This window comes from Papio anubis, chromosome 2, assembly GCF_008728515.1.
Source record: "Papio anubis isolate 15944 chromosome 2, Panubis1.0, whole genome shotgun sequence".
NCBI lineage: Eukaryota > Metazoa > Chordata > Mammalia > Primates > Cercopithecidae > Papio > Papio anubis.
The window spans coordinates 71,063,655-71,082,120 of NC_044977.1; the positions used below are offsets into that span (position 1 = coordinate 71,063,655).

Genomic DNA, 18,466 nt, shown 5'->3' on the forward strand with positions numbered 1-18,466 from the left:
GCTCAAACCCAGAGGCAGAGGTTGCAGTGAGTCGAGATCATGCCACTGCACTCCAGCCTGGCGACAGAATGAGACTCTGTCTCAAGGAAAAAAAAAAAAGTGGGTAAATTTTATTCATTTCTAGAAGAGTTAACAGCTAGGTCTTGGTTCTCATGCTTTTTCATCTTCTAGGATAAGCAAGGACTTCCTTGGTGGCTTGGAATCAGCTATAAGGGAATTGGCCAGTATGATATACAAGACAAGGTGAAGCCTCGGAAGGTAAGTTCGAATCACTTTAGGAGAACTTTAAACTGTTCAAAAGGTGTTAATCACAACATAGTTGACAAGCACACACCATTAGGCTGTTGGGGGTTTTTGGGTTTTTTTGAGATGGAGTTTTGCTTTGTCACCCAAGCTGGAATGCAGTGGGGTGATAGTGGCTCACTGCAACCTCCACCTCCTGGGCTCAAGCGATTCTCCTGCCTCAGCTTCCCAAGTAGCTGGAATTACAGACATGCGCCACCACACCTGGCTAATTTTTGTACTTTTAGTAGAGACGGGGTTTTCCCATGTTGGCCAGGCTGGTCTCAAACTTCTGACCTCAAATGATCCGCCAATGCTGGGATTATAGGCGTGAGCCACCATGCCCAGCCACAAGCTCACACCATTAGATTTCTATTTCATGTTAGTATGAACAGGATGATGCCATTTATTTTGTAAATTTTGTATGTACGTTTATACATATACATATTTGAATTGGATGGTAGACATATAAATGAATAATAAAGACATCAGCCAAATTTTTTGGTGCTAGTGATCTCTCAATGATGCGGTATAAGTCATCTTTCTTCTGATGCTATTATCTCTGTTTCACAATTTTCTGCAGTGAACATGTCCGCTTTTTGTAGAGAAAAATCAGTTGTGTGCTATTTATTAAAGGGTCACAGGCCGGATATGGTGACTCCTGTCTGTAATCCCAGCACTTTGGGAGGCCAAGGCGGGCAGATCAGGAGGTCAGGAGTTCGAGACCAGCCTGATCAACATGGTGTAACCCCATCTCTACTAAAAATAGAAAAATTAGCCACGTGTGGTGGCAGGCACCTGTAATCCCAGCTACATGGGAGGCTGAGACATGAGCATTGCTTGAACCTGGGAGGCAGAGGTTGCAGTGAGACAAAATCATGCCACTGCACTCCAGCCTGGGCAACAGAGAGAAACTCCATCTCAAAAAAAAAAAAAAAAAAAAAAAAAAAGAGGGTCACAATCTATCAGATTTGGATTTCCAGGGCTAAATAACTAACATTAATGTCAATTTAAAATTTTATTATGAAGCTGTTTTTTAAAAATTCATTATTAGCTGGGCACGGTAGCTCACGCCTGTAATCCCGGCACTTTGGGAGGCCGAGTCTGGTGGATTGCCTGATCAGTTTGCAATCAGCCAGGGCAACATGGTGAAACCCTGTCTCTACTAAACTACAAAAAATGAGTTGGGCATAGCGGCATGCACCTATAGTCTCAGCTACTCAGGAGGCTGAGGCAGGAAAATTGCTTGAACCCGGGAGGCGGAGGTTGCAGTGAGCCAAGATCACGCCACTGCACTCCAGCCTGGGCGACAGGGTGAGATTCCGTCTCAAAAAAAAAAAAATTCATCATTATTATTATTTTTTTTTTTTAGATGAATCTTGCTGTGTTCCGTTGGCTGGAGTGCAGTGGCCTGATCACAGGTCACTGCAGCCTCGACTTCCTTGGCTCAAGCAATCCTTCCACCTCAGCCTCCCAAGTAGCTGGGACTACAGGCACATGCCACCATGCCCAGATAATTTTTAGACAGTGTTTTTTTTTCCCAGACTGGTCTTGAACTCCTGGGCTCAAGCAGTCTTCCCACCGTAGCCTCCCAAAGCGCTGGGATTATAGGCATGAGCCACTGTGCCCAGCTGAATCTGCTTCTCTTGATCCAAGCTCAAGTGTACAACACGTTTTTGCACATATAAGAGTTGAAGAATCCATATAGATCACCATGCAGCTGCTCTTGGCCTCCTTCAGTATTACAGTGACATCAAGACTGACTCATGCTGCCCTGGTTGGTTTTGCCACTCTCCCTGTGCCATCCTGCCATCACAGGAGTAAAACAATGACCTCTAATAACAGACCATGGTCAGCTATCTGCATTATCACAACCCGACATCACAGCCTTAAATAACTCCTATCATTTCCATCTGTCTCTTGCTTTAATGTGTGTTAGGGAAACAGCCATTCTCTTTATAAAGCAGCCCTATAATCATACGTACTCTTCATCTTCTAAGTGTCCATGCAGCTTCAGTCGGTGCACACAGTCTTCCATGAGTTATGAAAATGAATAAAACTCCCCTCTTTTCCCCATTTTATGGTTGTGAAACTGACACAGATAACACAAAAGGGTAGATTAGGGAAAGCCATATCCCCACCACCCCCAACCTCCAATACTGATCCAGCTTTCCTGGATCAGGCTAGTAGGGTATTGAGGCTTCTTACTAGAAATTATTGATAAGGCTGAGTGTGGTGGCTTATGCCTGTAATCCCAGTGCTTTTGGAGGTCAAGATGGGAGGACTGTTTAAGGCCAGGAGTTCAAGGCCAGCCTGAGCAATGTGACAAGACCCCATCTCTACAAAAAAAAGAGAATAAAAAAGAAAACTTTAAAAAATTAGCCAGGCCTGGTGGCAAATGCCTGTAGTCCCAGTTATACAGGAGGCTGAGGTAGGAGGATCACTTGAGCCTGGGAGGTTGAGGCTGCAATGAACTATGATCATGCCACTGCACACCAGCCTGGGTGACAGAGCCAAACCTTGTGTCAGAAAAAAAAAAAATCAATGAAAACAACAGTGCATCATTCAACAAGCAGTAGAGGACAGTGAGAGAGCATGTTTGTAATCGTATGTTAACATTTTTATTCTAGAAGCTCTGTCACCAAGATCAATTTAAGGAATACCTAATTAATTTCCAGAAGGAATATAAGTACTATTGTTCCTGCTTGTAGTTCAAAAATTGACTTCTAAAGCCTAATTTCTAATCAATAATATTAGAAATGAAGGATACCCAATTTTTTCAAATATTTTTTAAAATCAATTTTATTTATTGTTAGCTTTTTCGTTTTCTTTTTTTTTTTTCTTCCCCAAAGTAAGAAATAATCACAAGGGCAAGGAAAAAAAAAATGGCAGCAAACACTACAAAACAATGCATTAGGGGAGGAAGTCTTCTGCAATCCCCATTTTTCCCCCATGACAACCAGCGACTGTTAAAAAAATGGTACCAGTTCATTTGGATTTTGTCAGTGTATATTCTAAGTATTTACAAAGACAGAGAAATCTAATATATACAGTGTTTCATACCTTGCCATTTTTCTCTAGCTTACTTATAAACCAATTTCTTTTCACTTTTTTTAAAGCTGCCTAGTGTTTCATGATATGGAAATACATAATTTCTTTAACCAATTCTCTTTTGATGGACATCATACTTGTTTCCATTTGCAGGAGTGGAGAGAGTTTGCAGAGCATAATAAAAAATCGCAGTCAAAGCAAATACCTTACCCTAGTTTATCTATTTTGCAAGACCAAAATACTGCCTATCATGTTTTCTTAAGGTAGACCTCACTTGTATTGAGATTTTTTTGCTAACTTACTTCTCTTCTGAATTTTACTTCAGAAATAACACACAGGAGTTATTTCAGAAAATAATTGGTTATTCAGAAAAACTTACTGGTTTTTCTGAATCTTCCAAGTAAAATACTACTTAAAGCAACTCACAAGTAATTTATTAGCTAAAGTGGCTTGATAAGATTGAGCTTCCAGCAGAATGTAAATGCATTTGCTAACAGCAACCAGGCTTTCTCCCAAAATAGTGGTGAATCAGAATCTGCACCGTAAATATTGCAGTTAATTTCCTCTCCTGTACTCATGACTCACAGGCCTTTCTTTATGTTCACAGTTTCATAGAAATTGGCAAATATTGCTTGACACTGATCATAATCAGGTTTGCTTGTTCATTCCAGAGTCTAGAAAAGGGTCAGAAGCTACTTCCTTTTTTGAATTTGCAGAGTTTTTCTATTTCATTTCCAAAACATGCCACTCAATTTTTAAAAAGACCCCACACAGTCCTTCTTGTGTTATCGCCTTTTTTTTTCTTTCCTTTCTTTTTTTTTTTTTTTTTTTTTTGTTGTTTTTTTTTTTGTTTGTTTTTGAAACAGGGTTTCACTCTGTTGCCCAGGTTGGAGTGCAATGGTACGATCTCGGCTCACTGCAACCTCTGCCTCCCGGCTCCTGCCACCACGCTTGGCTAATTTTTGTATTTTTAGTAGAGATGGGTTTTCACCATGCTGACCAAGCTGGTCTCGAACTCCTGACCTCAGGCAATCCTCCCGCCTCAGCCTCCCAAAGTGCTGGAATTACAGGCGTGAGCCACCATGCCCGGCCTATGTTATCACTTTCTTGCCTTCTCTTTCTCCATTTTTTTTAAGGGGATGTCTACTCTGTTCCATTGCTTGTTTCTTCTTTTCTTCTTTTGTTAAAATCTGACAATGGATTTTGCTCCCATCTATTTATTTTTATGTCCAGACAATGTAAGGATTGAGGCTGTTCTACAAGTCCCTCTCCTGGCCTAGTTTGCACAAATGAAAGAATGCATAATTTAAAGGACCATGAGCACAGCTTTCTATTAAAGGAAGATCATGCTTCAGCTGTTTGTGTGGACCTGTGCAGGCTGCAAGTTTACCAATGGACCAGCAGGAATGAAGGTCAAATTGGCAAACTCTAATGAAACAAAGGCTATAATGAGAGGCCTTAAGTTGCTCAGCCTTTTGAGCCACATCCTGTCTTGTTGCAATTATGTGGCTTAAAAGCAGGCCAGAAGGAGGGAAATTTACTGAGAATAAGTGTTAAGAATAAGTAAACTGATGCCGAAAAGCTGTTTTGAAAAGGAGTTGTTCCAAGATCTCCCAGCAGTGACCTTCAGACCTTTCTGTATCAGTTATCACCTGTGAATGTTGAGGGTGAGGAGGTATTTGTTCTACCTCCCAGGGCATCCAGCAGATGCTCTTCAAGTCTTTTATTTATATGGCGTTTTTGCCAGTCCAGGGTGCCAACAAGTTGTTTTCAATCAGTGTGTAGTACAGTGATGCAGGGCAAGAGTTGGGGAGGCATCCCAACCTCTGCCCCTGGTGTCTATTTACTGTGCCACCTTGAGCGTGTTGTTTAATCTCTCTTTAAAAGTGGTTTTCTCATCTGCACAAGGGTATTGCCACCAACTGTGTAGGGTGGTTGTAAGACCTAGAGGACAAATTTAGCACCATAGCTGATACACCATCATCATTAGTAGTAGTGAGAGGACAGACAATATGGGAAATATTCTTGGATCACTGGTTAGAGAGGGACACAACATTGCTACAAAACCACAGCTAAGAATCCACCCTCAAATTTTCTTTCTTTCTTTCTTTCTTTTTTTTTTTTTTTTTTTTTGAGATGGCATTTCATTCTTGTTGCCCAGGCTGGAGTGCAATGGCACGATCTTGGCTCAGCTCCCTGCAACCCCTGCTTCCTGGGTTCAAGCAATTCTCCTGCCTCAGCCTCCCAAGTAGCTGGAATTACAGGCATCGGCCACCATGCCTGGCTAATTTTGTATTTTTAGCAGAGATGGAGTTTCACCATGTTGGTCAGGCTGGTCTTGAACTCCTGACCTCAGGTGATCCACCTGCCTGAGCCTCCCAAAGTTCTGGGAATGCAGATGTGTGCCACCACGCGTGGCCTCTACCCTCAAATTTTCTGTTTTCAGAGATGTGTAAGCACTTCTTTCACCTCCTAATTCATTAACCATCATGCCTGAAGGTGTGATGCAAATTAAAGGAAAAATTTTTAATCCAAAATTACAAACCACAAACCTTCAGGGTATTAAAAATTAAGAGAATAAGCAGTTTTACTTTATAATCCTCCCTTTGTGTATGAATATGACATTGCAAACTCTTAGTGAATGTGAAAACATACCAGAACTGAACTTAATTCCAAATGGCAAGACATCTGGACTTCGAGACCGATGAACTTTCACTTAAAGAAAAAAAAAAAAGCAGCCTTGTGTTCCAAGTATTTATTGTTCAGTACTTCAAGGGAAAATGTCTGTTCTTCATAAAGAAGCAGACAGTGGGTCAGGGACTGAGCCAAGTATTAGTCTATGTCGTGACAGATTTGTATCCCTTGGGCAAATGCTTCCCATGGGAAAGCCAGAGCCTGTCAGATGGCAGAGATAAAATGACATACTGTCGAGGTGTCCATAGTGGGACAAAATGCTTTTCAAGATAAGTATCTTTTTGCATTAAATCATGCCAAGAAAGACTTGAGGTGAACTTCATCACTGCAGGGCATGTGAAGGTGGGAAAATGTTCTTAGCTTTCATTTTCTGTCTCTCTATATATTGGAATTCCCAGATACCTAAAGCCAAATGAATTAAGTAACAAGCACAAAAGTCTTCCTGTTTTCTTCTCATACAACTACAAGGTTATTTTATTTAAAGACAGTAACTTGGATATTTTTTGAAGTACAGCTATCTTGAGCATTTCTAAGCTCTTCTTTCCACCATGACCGTACCACCTTGGACCTAGATTAGAAGCTACTTCTGATACTGCTGAAATTCTAGATGAGATTAACTGTAGGAGAAGAGAACATGGGTTGTTCTCTTTCTACATTAATGCCAAATAAAGCATGGTATCGAAGAAAATAATTGGATTTAGAATATCAACCAGAGACTGGTCCATCCTGTTTACAAAGTGTGTATCTAAGCTTCAACCACACCAGTAATCAATCTGATTGTTAAAATCTTCTGCAGAGTCAGTGGGAGGAGAACTCCCATCCTACAGCATGGATTTGAAATAAGAACCAGTTCTGCATTTCCACTTACCAACTGACTGACTCAGAGCTGTCATTCAACCTTTCTGGGCCTTCATTTTTTTCAGCTATCAAATTGAGATAATTCTTGTCTGCTGTCCACCTCACCGATTATTATGAGGACCCAACGAGTTAGTGAGTTATTTCATCGAGTGGGTTATTTTCCCCTCTACACCATACTTTAATTTATAGAAAGTGTATTGTACAGCATGGTCTTTCTCTTCCCCTCCCATAGTTGATCACAATTAGAATTTTAAGCAGTTCTCATAAAACATGGAACTTTTAGAAAATTAGTTGGGTATTGGTGAAGAAGATGGAAAGAGGGAGGCCTAGGCAGGCTCCTCTGTCATTTGGAAAGTATCAACTTTGAGTGCAAGGGCAGCTGGGAGGTATTGTCTCTAGGTGGGTGGCAAAGCTTTAACTCAAGATGTCCTTTTTTTTTTTTTTTTTTTTTGAGATGGAGTTTCGCTCTGTCGCCCAGGCTGGAGTACAGTGGTGTGATCTTGGCTCACTGCAACCTCCACCTGTCGGGTTCAAGCCATTCTTCTGCCTCAGCCTCCTGAGTAGCTGGGACTACAGGCACATGCCACCACACCCGACTAATTTTTGTATTTTTAGTAGAGATGGGGTTTCGCCATGTTGGCCAGGCTGGTCTCAAACTCCTGACCTCGTGATCCGCCTGCCTCAGCCTCCCAAAGTGCTGGGATTACAGGCGTGAGCCACCGCGCCTGGCATAACTCAAGATGTTCTATTCCTAAAAATAAGGAAAAATAGATCCTGGGGGAGATCAGTAGTTTCTATCACACTGTATTTGTTTCCTTTGAAGTCTTTGGAGGGATGGTTGGTGAGAAGTAAGCAAAGAAATAAAGATATAATTATAAATTTTTAATTATCTTTGATGGAAACAAATGAGATGGAGAGACAGTAATGGGATGCAGGGAGGAGACGTTTGGTGTGTTCAGGGAAAGCCTTTCTGAGGAAGGTGATGTTTAACCTGAGACCTGAAGGGCAGAAAGCTCATAAAGAACAGTATGGCTTGTTTTCATCAAAGAACAGAGTATGCTGATGGGAAGGAGATAGGCATGTTATAAAAACTGGGAGGAGGCCGGTTGCGGTGGTTCAGTCTGTAATCCCAGCACTTTGGGAAGCCGAGGAGGGCGGATCGCCTGAGGTCAGGAGTTCGAGACCAGCCTGGCCAACATGGTGAAACCCCGTCTCTACTAAAAATACAAAAAATCAGCCGGGTGTGGTGGTGGGTGCCTGTAATCTCAGCTACTCAGGAGGCTGAGACAGAAGAATTGCTCGAACCCAGGAGGTGGAGGTTGCAGTGAGCCAGGATCATACCATTGTACTCTAGCCTGGGTGACAGAGCAAGAACCTGTCTAAAAAAATAAATAAAAATAAAAATACAAAAATTAGCCAGATGTGATGGCGGGTGTCCATAATCCCAGCTACTTGGGAGACTGAGGCAGGAGAATTGCTTGAACCCAGGAGGTGGAAGTTGCAGTGAGCCAAGATGGCACCACCGCACACCACTGTAGCTAAAGCTGATGGAGTTCCATGTAGAAATGGAAGATGCTACTAGAAGAAGAGGAAGTGGCTGCCGGGCAGGCAGAACCATTATATGTCTATTTTTTTGTTTTGTTTTGTTTTCGAGATGGAGTCTCGCTCTGCTGCCAAGCTGGAGTGCATTGGCCCCATCTTGGATCACCACAACCTCTGCTTCCCAAGTTCAAGCGATTCTCCTGCCTCAGCCTCCCAGGTAGCTGGGAGTATAGGCACGTCCCACCACGCCCAGCTAATTTTTGTATTTTTAGTAGAGACGGGGTTTCACCATGTTGGCCAAGATGGTTTCGATCTCTTGACCTTGTGATCCACCCGCCTCGGCCTCCCAAAGTGCTGGGATTACAGGTGTGAGCTACCGTGCCTGGCCATCCGTTGTTTTTTTTTCTATTCTTTCACATGTCTAAGCATTTACCACATGGTTGAACCACTGGCACATGAAGAAAAATGAAAGCTCGTAAATAGGATTGACTAGTCTGAATGCAGAGAAAAGCAATTAGTACATAAAGCACTGTAAAAAATAGTTCTATGAAGAGGCGTAAACGGTAAAGATTTCCTTTGTTTTCTTTTTTTTTTTTTTTTTTAAAAAGACATAGGTTCTCACTCTGTTGCCCAGGCTGGAGTGCAGAGGCATAATGCTAGTTCACTGCAGCCTCAAACTCCTCTGTTCAAGCAATCCTCCCACCTCAGCCTTTCAAGTAGCTAGGACTATAGGCATGAGCCATCGTGTCCCGCTAATTATTTGAATTCTGTTATGGAGACAGGGTCTCACTATGTTGCCCAAGGTGGTCTTGAACTCGTGGCCTCAAGTGATCCTCCCACCTCAGCCTCCCAAAGTGCTGGTATTATAAGCGTGAGCCATCGTGCTTGTCCAGGGTTTCTTTATTATATGCTTGTGACCAATGATTGGCTGGTTTGGGACTTTTTTTTTTTTTTTTTTTGGTAGCAAGGCTTCAGTGATAAGCTAAAGTTGTCAAATTCATCTATCCCTACATTTCTAACTATAGAGTGCAGTGTACCTGATTTTATGCTCCCCTCCACCAAAAAAAAAAAAAAGTATTAAGCCCTTTGCATTTACAGGGGCCCTGAATGAGTACTTTATATTCTTCGTCTCATTTAAGGAAAAAGCCACAATCTCTGTCATCAAGTACCTGCCAATCTATCTGGAAAGAAAGAATATATTCAAAATTAGGTATTTTATTGAAAATATTTAATAACCAGACTAGGTACAAAACCACAAGAAGGGATACCAGTTGTAAATATCCATAACAGTTATACTGGTGCCCAGAGCAGTAGCTCAGCCCCGGTGGCATCAAATACATCAGTGAGCACACTGATGAGAGTCTTAACAGGAAGTCATTACATCAGCCCTGGAAGGTTAGAGATTCGGCCACAGAGGAAACTTGGGTGAAGTGACATCTTTTTAGGTGGTCTGGTTTTTACATTATATATTTCCTAATACCCGGAACTTCTTCATCTAAACTTTGCTGAAAATATTCAAGAATTTTAGTCCTTGCATTTAAGATATGGGTTTTTGTTTTGTTTGTTTTTTGAGATGGAGTGTCACTGTCACCCAGGCTGGAGTGCAGTGGCGTGATCTCAACTCACTGCAGACTCCGCCTCCTGTGTTCAAGCAATTTTCCTGCCTCAGCCTCCCAAGTAGCTGGGACTACAGGCACACGCCACCACGCCTGGCTAATTTTTGTATTTTTAGGAGAGAGAGGGTTTCGCCATTGGTCAGGCTGGTTTCGAATTCCTGATTTCAGGCAATCTCCCCACCCTGGCCTCCCAAAGTGCTGGAATTACAGGTGTGAGCCCCCATGCCTGGCCAAGATATGGTGTTTTATTTGTAAGTTTATGAGCTCACATCTGAAAAAAACATTCACTACCAGAGCGTATACCATTTGGGTACTTTTATGAGATTTTAGTTCAGCACAGTTGACTCTTCCAGTTTGGTCAATTGCTGTAAGCCCCTCTAGTGGGTAGCATTTGCATATGTAAAGCAATGTGAACAGCCATAGCTGAAAGAAATAGGACTCCAGAATTCATTGTTTCAGAGTAAAAATTGTTATATCCTTCATCAGCACATTTCACCTACCAAAGCCTAGTTGTATCACCAAATATTATCCTCTGAGTCAGGGTTTCCCAACCTCAGCACCATAGACATTTGGGGCCATATAGTTCTCTGTTGTGGGGGCATCATATTCTGTGCACTGTAAGATGTTGGCAGCATCCCTGGCCTCTACTCTCTAGATGCTATTAGCACCCTCCCCTCCAGTGTGTTAACCAAAAATGTCTCTAAGCATCACCACATGTCCTGAGGTTGACGGTTGGGAGGAGTGGGAGGGGTGCAAAAATCACCACAGGTTGAGAATCACTAAGAAAAATTAAAGGGACTCAGGTTGGGTGTGATGGCTCATGCCTATAATCCCAGCACTTTAGGAGGCCAAGGCAGGAGGATTCCTTGAGCCCAGGAGTTCAAGACCAGCCTGGGCAACATAGGGAGACCCCATCTCTACAAGAAATTTAAAAATTAGCCAGATGTGGTAGCATGTACCTGTTGTCCCAGCTACTCAGAACGTCGAGATTAGAGGATCACTTGAGCCCGAGAGGTCGTGGCTGCCGCAGTAAGCTGTGATCATGCCACTGTGCTCCAGCCTGGGTGACAGACCAAGACCCTAAAAAAAAATAATAAAATAAAATAAAATAAAATCTAAAGGGACTCAGACTCAGTCCTATCCCAAAAATGGCTGCCATAATTGCTTTCTTTTTTATTTGAGGAAGAAATAAGAATTACTGTTTTTCTTTGGGCCAGGCGCTGTGGCTCATGCCTGTAATCCTAGCACTTTGGGAGGCCGAGGTGGGCGGATCACGAGGTCAGGAGATCAAAACCTGGCTAACACGGTGAAACTCCGTCTCTACTAAAAATACAAAAAATTAGCCAGGCGTGGTGGCGGGCGCCTGTAGTCCCAGCTACTTGGGAGGCTAAGGCAGGAGAATGGCGTGAACCCGGGAGGCGGAGCTTGCAGTGAGCCAAGATGGCACCACTGCACTCCAGCCTGGGTGACAGAGTGAGACTCCATCTCAAAAAAAAAAGAAAAAAAATATTTTTTTCTCTTTTTCTTTTTTTTTGTTAAATACATAACAGATGCCCATATAGCACTCTTCCCAGGTGAAAAAGGCAAAATGGCATGCTGTGGTTACACACTGGGGATCTTGGAGCCTGGCTGTATTTATGTGTCAATATCTGCCCCTATTTAGCTGTGTGACCTAGGCCAATTTACTTAAACCTCTCTGAGCCTCAGTTTTTCTCTTCTGCACAGTGAGGCTAAAATAGTACTGCCCCATGTGGTTGTTGGGAAGACTCAGTAAGATAACAGATGCAACATCTTAGTGCGACAGCTGAGCACTTAGTTTATGCCAGCTGGCACTCTTGGTGTTAACTGTGCATATTTGTTGTATGACTGTCACTTCGATAGCCTGTACCCTCCTTGAGGGCAGAGACTTTGTCACATAAACATTTGATGGAAAGAAGGTAGATCAATTGGGCTTTATAGAAGCCTATAATTCTGTGAAATTCCGGAAGATACTAACAGTATATGCATCACGTGTAATCTTTCAAAATGAAAGAAGAATAAATCAATAATATAGTGATTTTGTTTGGCTTCAAGTAATAATAGCAGGGGGATTCCCCACCATGTGAGTCACTAATGTACCGTCATACACTGCAGCTGTGACTGTCTCAAATGTAGTCATTTCCAGGTGAATCTGCAGTTAAATGATTAACCTATAGATGCTGTGAGGTGCCATTAAAAAGCCAAGCCTCTCCTGACGTCTTTCCTCTCCTGCCCTAGTGTGAAACCTTTAGGTGGCATCTACTTTCATTTCATCAAGATTTAAAAAGACAGTTTGATCCTTTTTGTCCAAGGCTTTCCCTGGGTCTTTCATGCCCCCAGGGAGGTCCTCCTAGCATGTGGCAGGCGCACACTCCTCAGCATTTTTGTACATGCTGGGGCACATTCCTTCTTTCCTGGGTACTCGGGGCAGGAGGGAGTTTGCTTTGTCTGCCTGTGGGGTGTGCCGTGACCAGCCCCTCCCTCCTCATTTATGTCCTCCATGATACAGAAATGATGAGCAAATTTCCTACCTAGAGGGTGTATCAGGAAACCCCCAATGAAATAAACAGAAGTAGAGCAGCCAGCTTTTATAAAGGCCGAAACTCACAGAATTGGAAGTCTGAGTGACACAGATATGTTAACCGAATAACCCAACTGTTTCTCAACAGTGGAGAGATGTGGGATCCAGACAGCAGTTTTTGCTTTTGTTTCTACTATTAAGTGACTGCCCTCCATGTGATAAAATTGGAGAGGTGAACTGAGAGTTCTTCATTACAAATAGAGCTGACTTTATCTCTTACTGAATTTTGATTCTGAGCCAGGCACTGGGCTAAGTGCTTCACAAACATACTTTCCCTGACCCCTTCTGGCAACTCTCTGAGGTGGGTGTTGGTCCCATTTTACAGATGCAGACACTGAGATTCAGGAAAGTTAAGCAGCTTGCCAAATACCACACAGCGATAAGTGGCAGTACCAGAATGCTAACCAATGCAATCTGACTTGGTTCATTTGGTTCTTGTGAGCTCCACAACAGAGGGGCTCTGTCCATTACTTGCTGACAAGAACAAGACCTCAAACATACACGGCACTCAAGAAATATCTGTTGATTAAAAGGAAGGAATGACTCCCAAAGCTACTGAAATACATATCTGAAATACAAGTACCGTGTCTCCTGAAGGTCCCTCTGCTTTTCCTTATAGCATATGTGTATGTGTGTGTGTGTGTATATATATATATATATATATATATTTTTTTTTTTTTTGGCTAAAGTTTGACAGTAGCCTCAGATATTTAGGAACCATTGTAATAGTGGGGTGGGATAGGGCAGAGGTGATTTCTTGTAGTTCTTTGAGTGGAATCTAACAATTATAGATTTCAACAAAGTGGCTTAAATATTCCACACATTCATTTCGTTAAATAAAGTGTAATCATCTGGAGCAAATTATTCTAAAACCATCAATACTTTTTTCACTTTATCTTAGGATTAAGAGAATTTCTTGTGATTACAATATTTTATATAGCTCAGTTTCAAAATACGGCTTGATTCCAGCACTATCTTCTGTGTCAGTTTTAAATTTTTGACACTTTATTTTTTTAAGATAAGATTTGTAACCTTAAAATAAATTCTCCTCCTGTTGTAATTTCTTGATTATCTCTTTGTTAATGTTATTTACGTTGCTCCTCTTTTAATATTTTGTCTATCTGTCTATTTACTTTTGCAATTGCAAAGTAATCCCAGATATTATTCTTCGGTTACTCTTTACTTCCTTCTTTTGATACCAGCAGGCACAACTGATCATTCAAGATGAGCGTAGAGCAGAAAGAAATCTAGAAGACCTAATTTATAGTTTTATTTTCACCTTGCAACTACTTCCCTTTCATCACTAGCAGCACATATATATATACACATATATATACACACACATATATATATATACACACACACACACACACATATATATATATATATTTTTTTTTTTTTTTGAGACGGAGTCTTGCTCTGTGCCCCAGGCTGGAGTGCAGTGGCGTGATCTCGGCTCACTGCAAGCTCCACCCGCCCCAGGCCCCCCCCGCCCCCGGTTCACACCATTCTCCTGCCTCAGCCTCCCGAGAAGCTGGGACTACAGGCGCCCGCCACCTCGCCCAGCTAATTTTCTTGTATTTTTAGTAGAGACGGGGTTTCACCGTGTAAGCCAGGATGGTCTCGATCTCCTGACCTTGTGATCCGCCCGCCTCGGCCTCCGAAAGTGCTGGGATTACAGGCTTGAGCCACCGCGCCCGGCCGATATATTTTATCTAAAAACAACATAGTGTTCAAACTCTTAGCTACTAGCAGGTGCCACATAGACAATAATAAATACTCATTAATGATTATTATGCTTATATAATGATCACTATAGAAAACATTCTAGTTCCATACTCTTAATTGTATTGCAGGACAAATAAAGCTCCTCTTTTTTTTTTTTTAATTTCCAAGAGTGAAAATTTTGGTTTGGGCAAAGTACATTTTTCTGTTTTAATATGAAAACTGCAAGTGTATTTGTACATACACATGCTTATGTTTTATATATATACGCATACATACATATATGTAATAGTCCTACCCTATATGGACACCAATATTGTCCAAATAATAGAAAATGGGAAGCATACTTAGCTTCCTTGTATCTTCCTTTAAACTTTGATCTCTTTCCTCAAATACAGATCGTTAGTCTGAAATCCCCTCATGCCTTTTTCTTGTTGTTGAGATGGGTTTTCGCTCTCATTGCCCGGGTTGAAGTGCGATGGTGCAATCTCAGCTCACTGCAACCTCCGCCTATCTGGTTCAAGTGATTCTCCTGCCTCAGCCTCTCAAATAACTGGGATTATAGGCTCTCGCACCATACCCGGCTAGTTTTTGTATTTTTGGTAGACATGGGGTTTCACCATGTTGGTCAGGCTGGTCCCGAACTCCTGACCTCAAGTGATCCAGCCACCTCGGCTTCCCAAAGTGCTGGGATTGTAGGCATGAGCTACTGCACCTGACCAAACCACCACGCCCGGCCCCTATCATGATTTTGACCAGAGGGTGCCTTTTATTTATCTTCTAAGATAAACACTGGAGAAAGGGAGGAGAATGAACACCGTTCAACTGCCTGCCCTGTGCCAGGTGCTGTCTGAGGCAAGGTGCATGAGCAATCTTTCAGCAAATGAATTCACCTCAGCTCCATTGCCGTTTTTAGAGCTGCATCCTGGCCCTTGGATATGAAGAGTCCAGAAATAAAAAACACAATGGGAGAATGATTTCAGCAATTTCAAAAGAAAAGCCAGCTTATATCCAGCTGCCAGCTAGATCAAGTACCACTACAATGAGAAATATTTTCCTAGCAACTTCAAATAATGAAAAGAATTAAAATGGTAATAATATTTAATGTTTAAAACAGGGACCTTACAACTCATTAGACGGTGAAAATCTCACTCTTGTATAAAATAGACCAACCTATATTCATTTTATATATATAAACTTTTATTATTTTAATTTTGAGAAATTCTCAGAGTCCTAAAAATATGACAATACCTGTACAACCACTTAAATAGATGTTACTAATATTTTGTTATATTTACTTCATCCTATTTTTATTAATAAAACATTACTAGTGATATTGAAGTTTCTATACAACGTACCCATCATACCATCTGCCCACAGAAGCAATCACGGAATTTTGTATCATTCCAATCCACATTTATACTATTATATGCACATATATGAAATCATACTTTGCACAAACTTTTAAGATTTCAGGCGGGGAAATGAACTGCTCTCTGCCTTTCATACTTAAAACCCACTCTAGTTCCCATAACCTTGTGCAAATCCAGTTACAATCTAATTATTTCAAATTCTCTAAGCCGAAGTCCTTCACCTTTTAAGTAGAGTTTTTGCTTGCAGGGAGCGTATTTGCTTTCAATGCAGGGACTGGCTGAATGGAGTCCAAAGCACTAGGGTTTCACATTTGTAAGTGATAAGAGGGGGAGGTGGTGACTTTCAGAGATCATGTTTCAAGTCCAGCTCTGGTTTTTATGTGTGTGGGAATGGACACAAAGGAAAACACAGCTGAGCTGCATTGTAACTCTTCCTGTAGAACCTGTTCACGTCCAGGGTGAGTAAACTAGGGTAGAAATGTCTTCCTAAAACAGCCTCCGGTGAAATTCGTCCTTGGATTCAAAGCAACTTACTTCCCAGGAAGTATCGGGCAAATCCCAACTGCCCCCCATTTTAGAAAGCTCTCTTCTCTGGGAAAATCTGCCACTGAGAACTTTGCCCTCCTCTCCCTGATGGGAGGAAAGAGTAGAATTAGGGAGGTGTCACTCGGTAGAGTTGCTGATGTCAGTAGTGTGTCAGCCGTGGGAGGCTCAGTTTGTGAAATTGAGTTACACCTAAGTGTCTTATGAAACTCAGTTCAGAGCTCACCAGAGCTGCCGTCTGGGAGGGGGAGGTTGGAAGAACCCTGAGGTTTTCCCTCACATTTCTGTCCCATTTTTGGAACCTCTGGATTTAAAGAAATGAAAACCTCAAGTTTGTGGAGATTTTAAGAAATGGGTATGTAGCTTTATTCTTTTATTAATTCCTCCTTGAACCTGAGTGAGTGTTGTGGTTATAGACAGCTATGTGTGCGGACCACGGAGGGCTGTGTTTTTAGGGTATACTGGTTTATTTCACTGCTTGAAATTGGGGGTTCCAGTCTGAACACTTTTTTTCCCATGCCAGTATATGTATAGAAACCTTCAGCTCATTTTGTTCCTTTACATGATGAGGTTTACATGTCTGTGAAAAGCCTGGGTTCCTGTATGTCAGGAAATGGTTTTGCTGATAGTGCATTGCAGAGAAGTGCTTATTATTTAGACTATTAAAAATAATCTTTTAAGATTCTTTGAACATAATTTTAAAATCCAGCCAAAGTCTAATAATATAATGAAACCTCTGTGCTGTTATTTCCCTAATCAAGTCTGGGGGCAGAGAAGAGGAATTTGACCATGAAGTCTAAGTTGACAGGACAAACCAAGGCTCAGGATAGTACAATGTCTTATAAAGAGCTTAGGAAGCAGCCCAGAAAACACAGCAAGGCGTCCTCAATTCTGTGAATGAGCCGCTTTCTATCAAATTATTTGGTTTTCAAATGCACGTTGCTAGTAAAGTTTGTTTCTCCCAATCAAACTGACAACAGCAATAGAATATCAGTAGTGTCTATATCAGAGTGTGCAGACATTGGGAGCTATATTCAAAAACTGGAGGTTCTAGCTCAGAAACCAAGAAGAGGCTCTGGTGTTCCCTCCTACCCCTTCTCTGCCCCCAGTTACTGGTGCTAGGTTTCCGTGGCATTTAGGGGAACTCTCTTCATAGGTAGGAAACTGGTATCTCAGAGAATCACCCCTGCATGGGGATTCCGTTTTACTTTCACTTTGCATTCTTTTGAAATTCAGTCTCTGATGTTATTGAAATATCCCTTTGAATATCTTTCCATTTAACTATGAAATCAACGTCTTTGATAAGGCTGGTGCTTACTGGAATCTGTGCAGGTTTCCTTATTATATAGTTGAGTCAGAGGAAAAATAGTGTGCATATTCTTCCACAGATGGTTGGTTTTATTGTTCAAGGAAGATTTATTGGCGAGGTGAATCTTAATAGTTAAAGATTGCTGTCAGAAGAAGGAATAAAATGGTTTCAGGTCATAGTTGATTTGTAAAAAGGCTGAATCACATATTCATACTTCATCTTATCAGTGTACCTTCTTGGAACTTATAATTGTTTGATTATTAAGCTGATTTATAGACTGAGTAAAAATAAGACTAAATAACCCTGCCTGGCTTTTCTGTTTTCTTTAGTTATTCCAATGGAAACAGCTGGAGAACTTATATTTCCGTGAGAAAAAATTTGCTGTTGAAGTTCATGATCCACGAAGGTGAGGATCAAAGACTTTTTCTCTGTGTGACCCAGTTACTGTACAAATAATGCTGCTATCAACATTTGTGTACACGTTTTTATATGAACATATGTTTTCATTTCTCTTGGGTATATACCTAGGAGTGGAATTGCTGGGTCAAATGGTAACTATCTTTAACCCTTTGATGAACAGCAAGGCTGCTTTTCAAAGTGCTGCACCATTTTGCATCCCAAGCAGCAGTATATGTGGTTCCAATGCTGACACATCCTCACTGACACTTGTTACTTTTAGTTTTGTGTGCATGTATAGTTTATGCCATCCTAGTGGGTTGAAGTGGTACCTTCTTGTGGTTTTGATTTGCATTTCCCTCGTGACTAATGATGGCTGAGCACCTTTTCATGTGCTTCTCAGCTATTCATGTATCTTTAGTAGAGAAATGTCTATTCAGATCTTTTGCTCATTTAAAATGTTGGTGTTCTTGGTCAT

The 18,466-nt window shown here is 41.5% G+C and overlaps 1 protein-coding gene across 4 annotated transcripts in view; it reads left to right on the forward strand.

Moving 5' to 3' along the window:
* Window positions 1-18,466, forward strand: part of FRMD4B (FERM domain containing 4B) — a 361,154-nt gene that overhangs the window by 315,176 nt on the left and 27,512 nt on the right. For all 4 annotated transcript variants that reach the window (XM_009200361.4, XM_003894202.5, XM_009200359.4 and 1 more), the window contains 2 exons: window positions 172-258; window positions 17,922-17,998. In XM_009200361.4, the coding sequence (XP_009198625.2) occupies window positions 172-258; window positions 17,922-17,998 (164 nt within the window). The remainder of the gene's footprint in view (window positions 1-171; window positions 259-17,921; window positions 17,999-18,466) is intronic.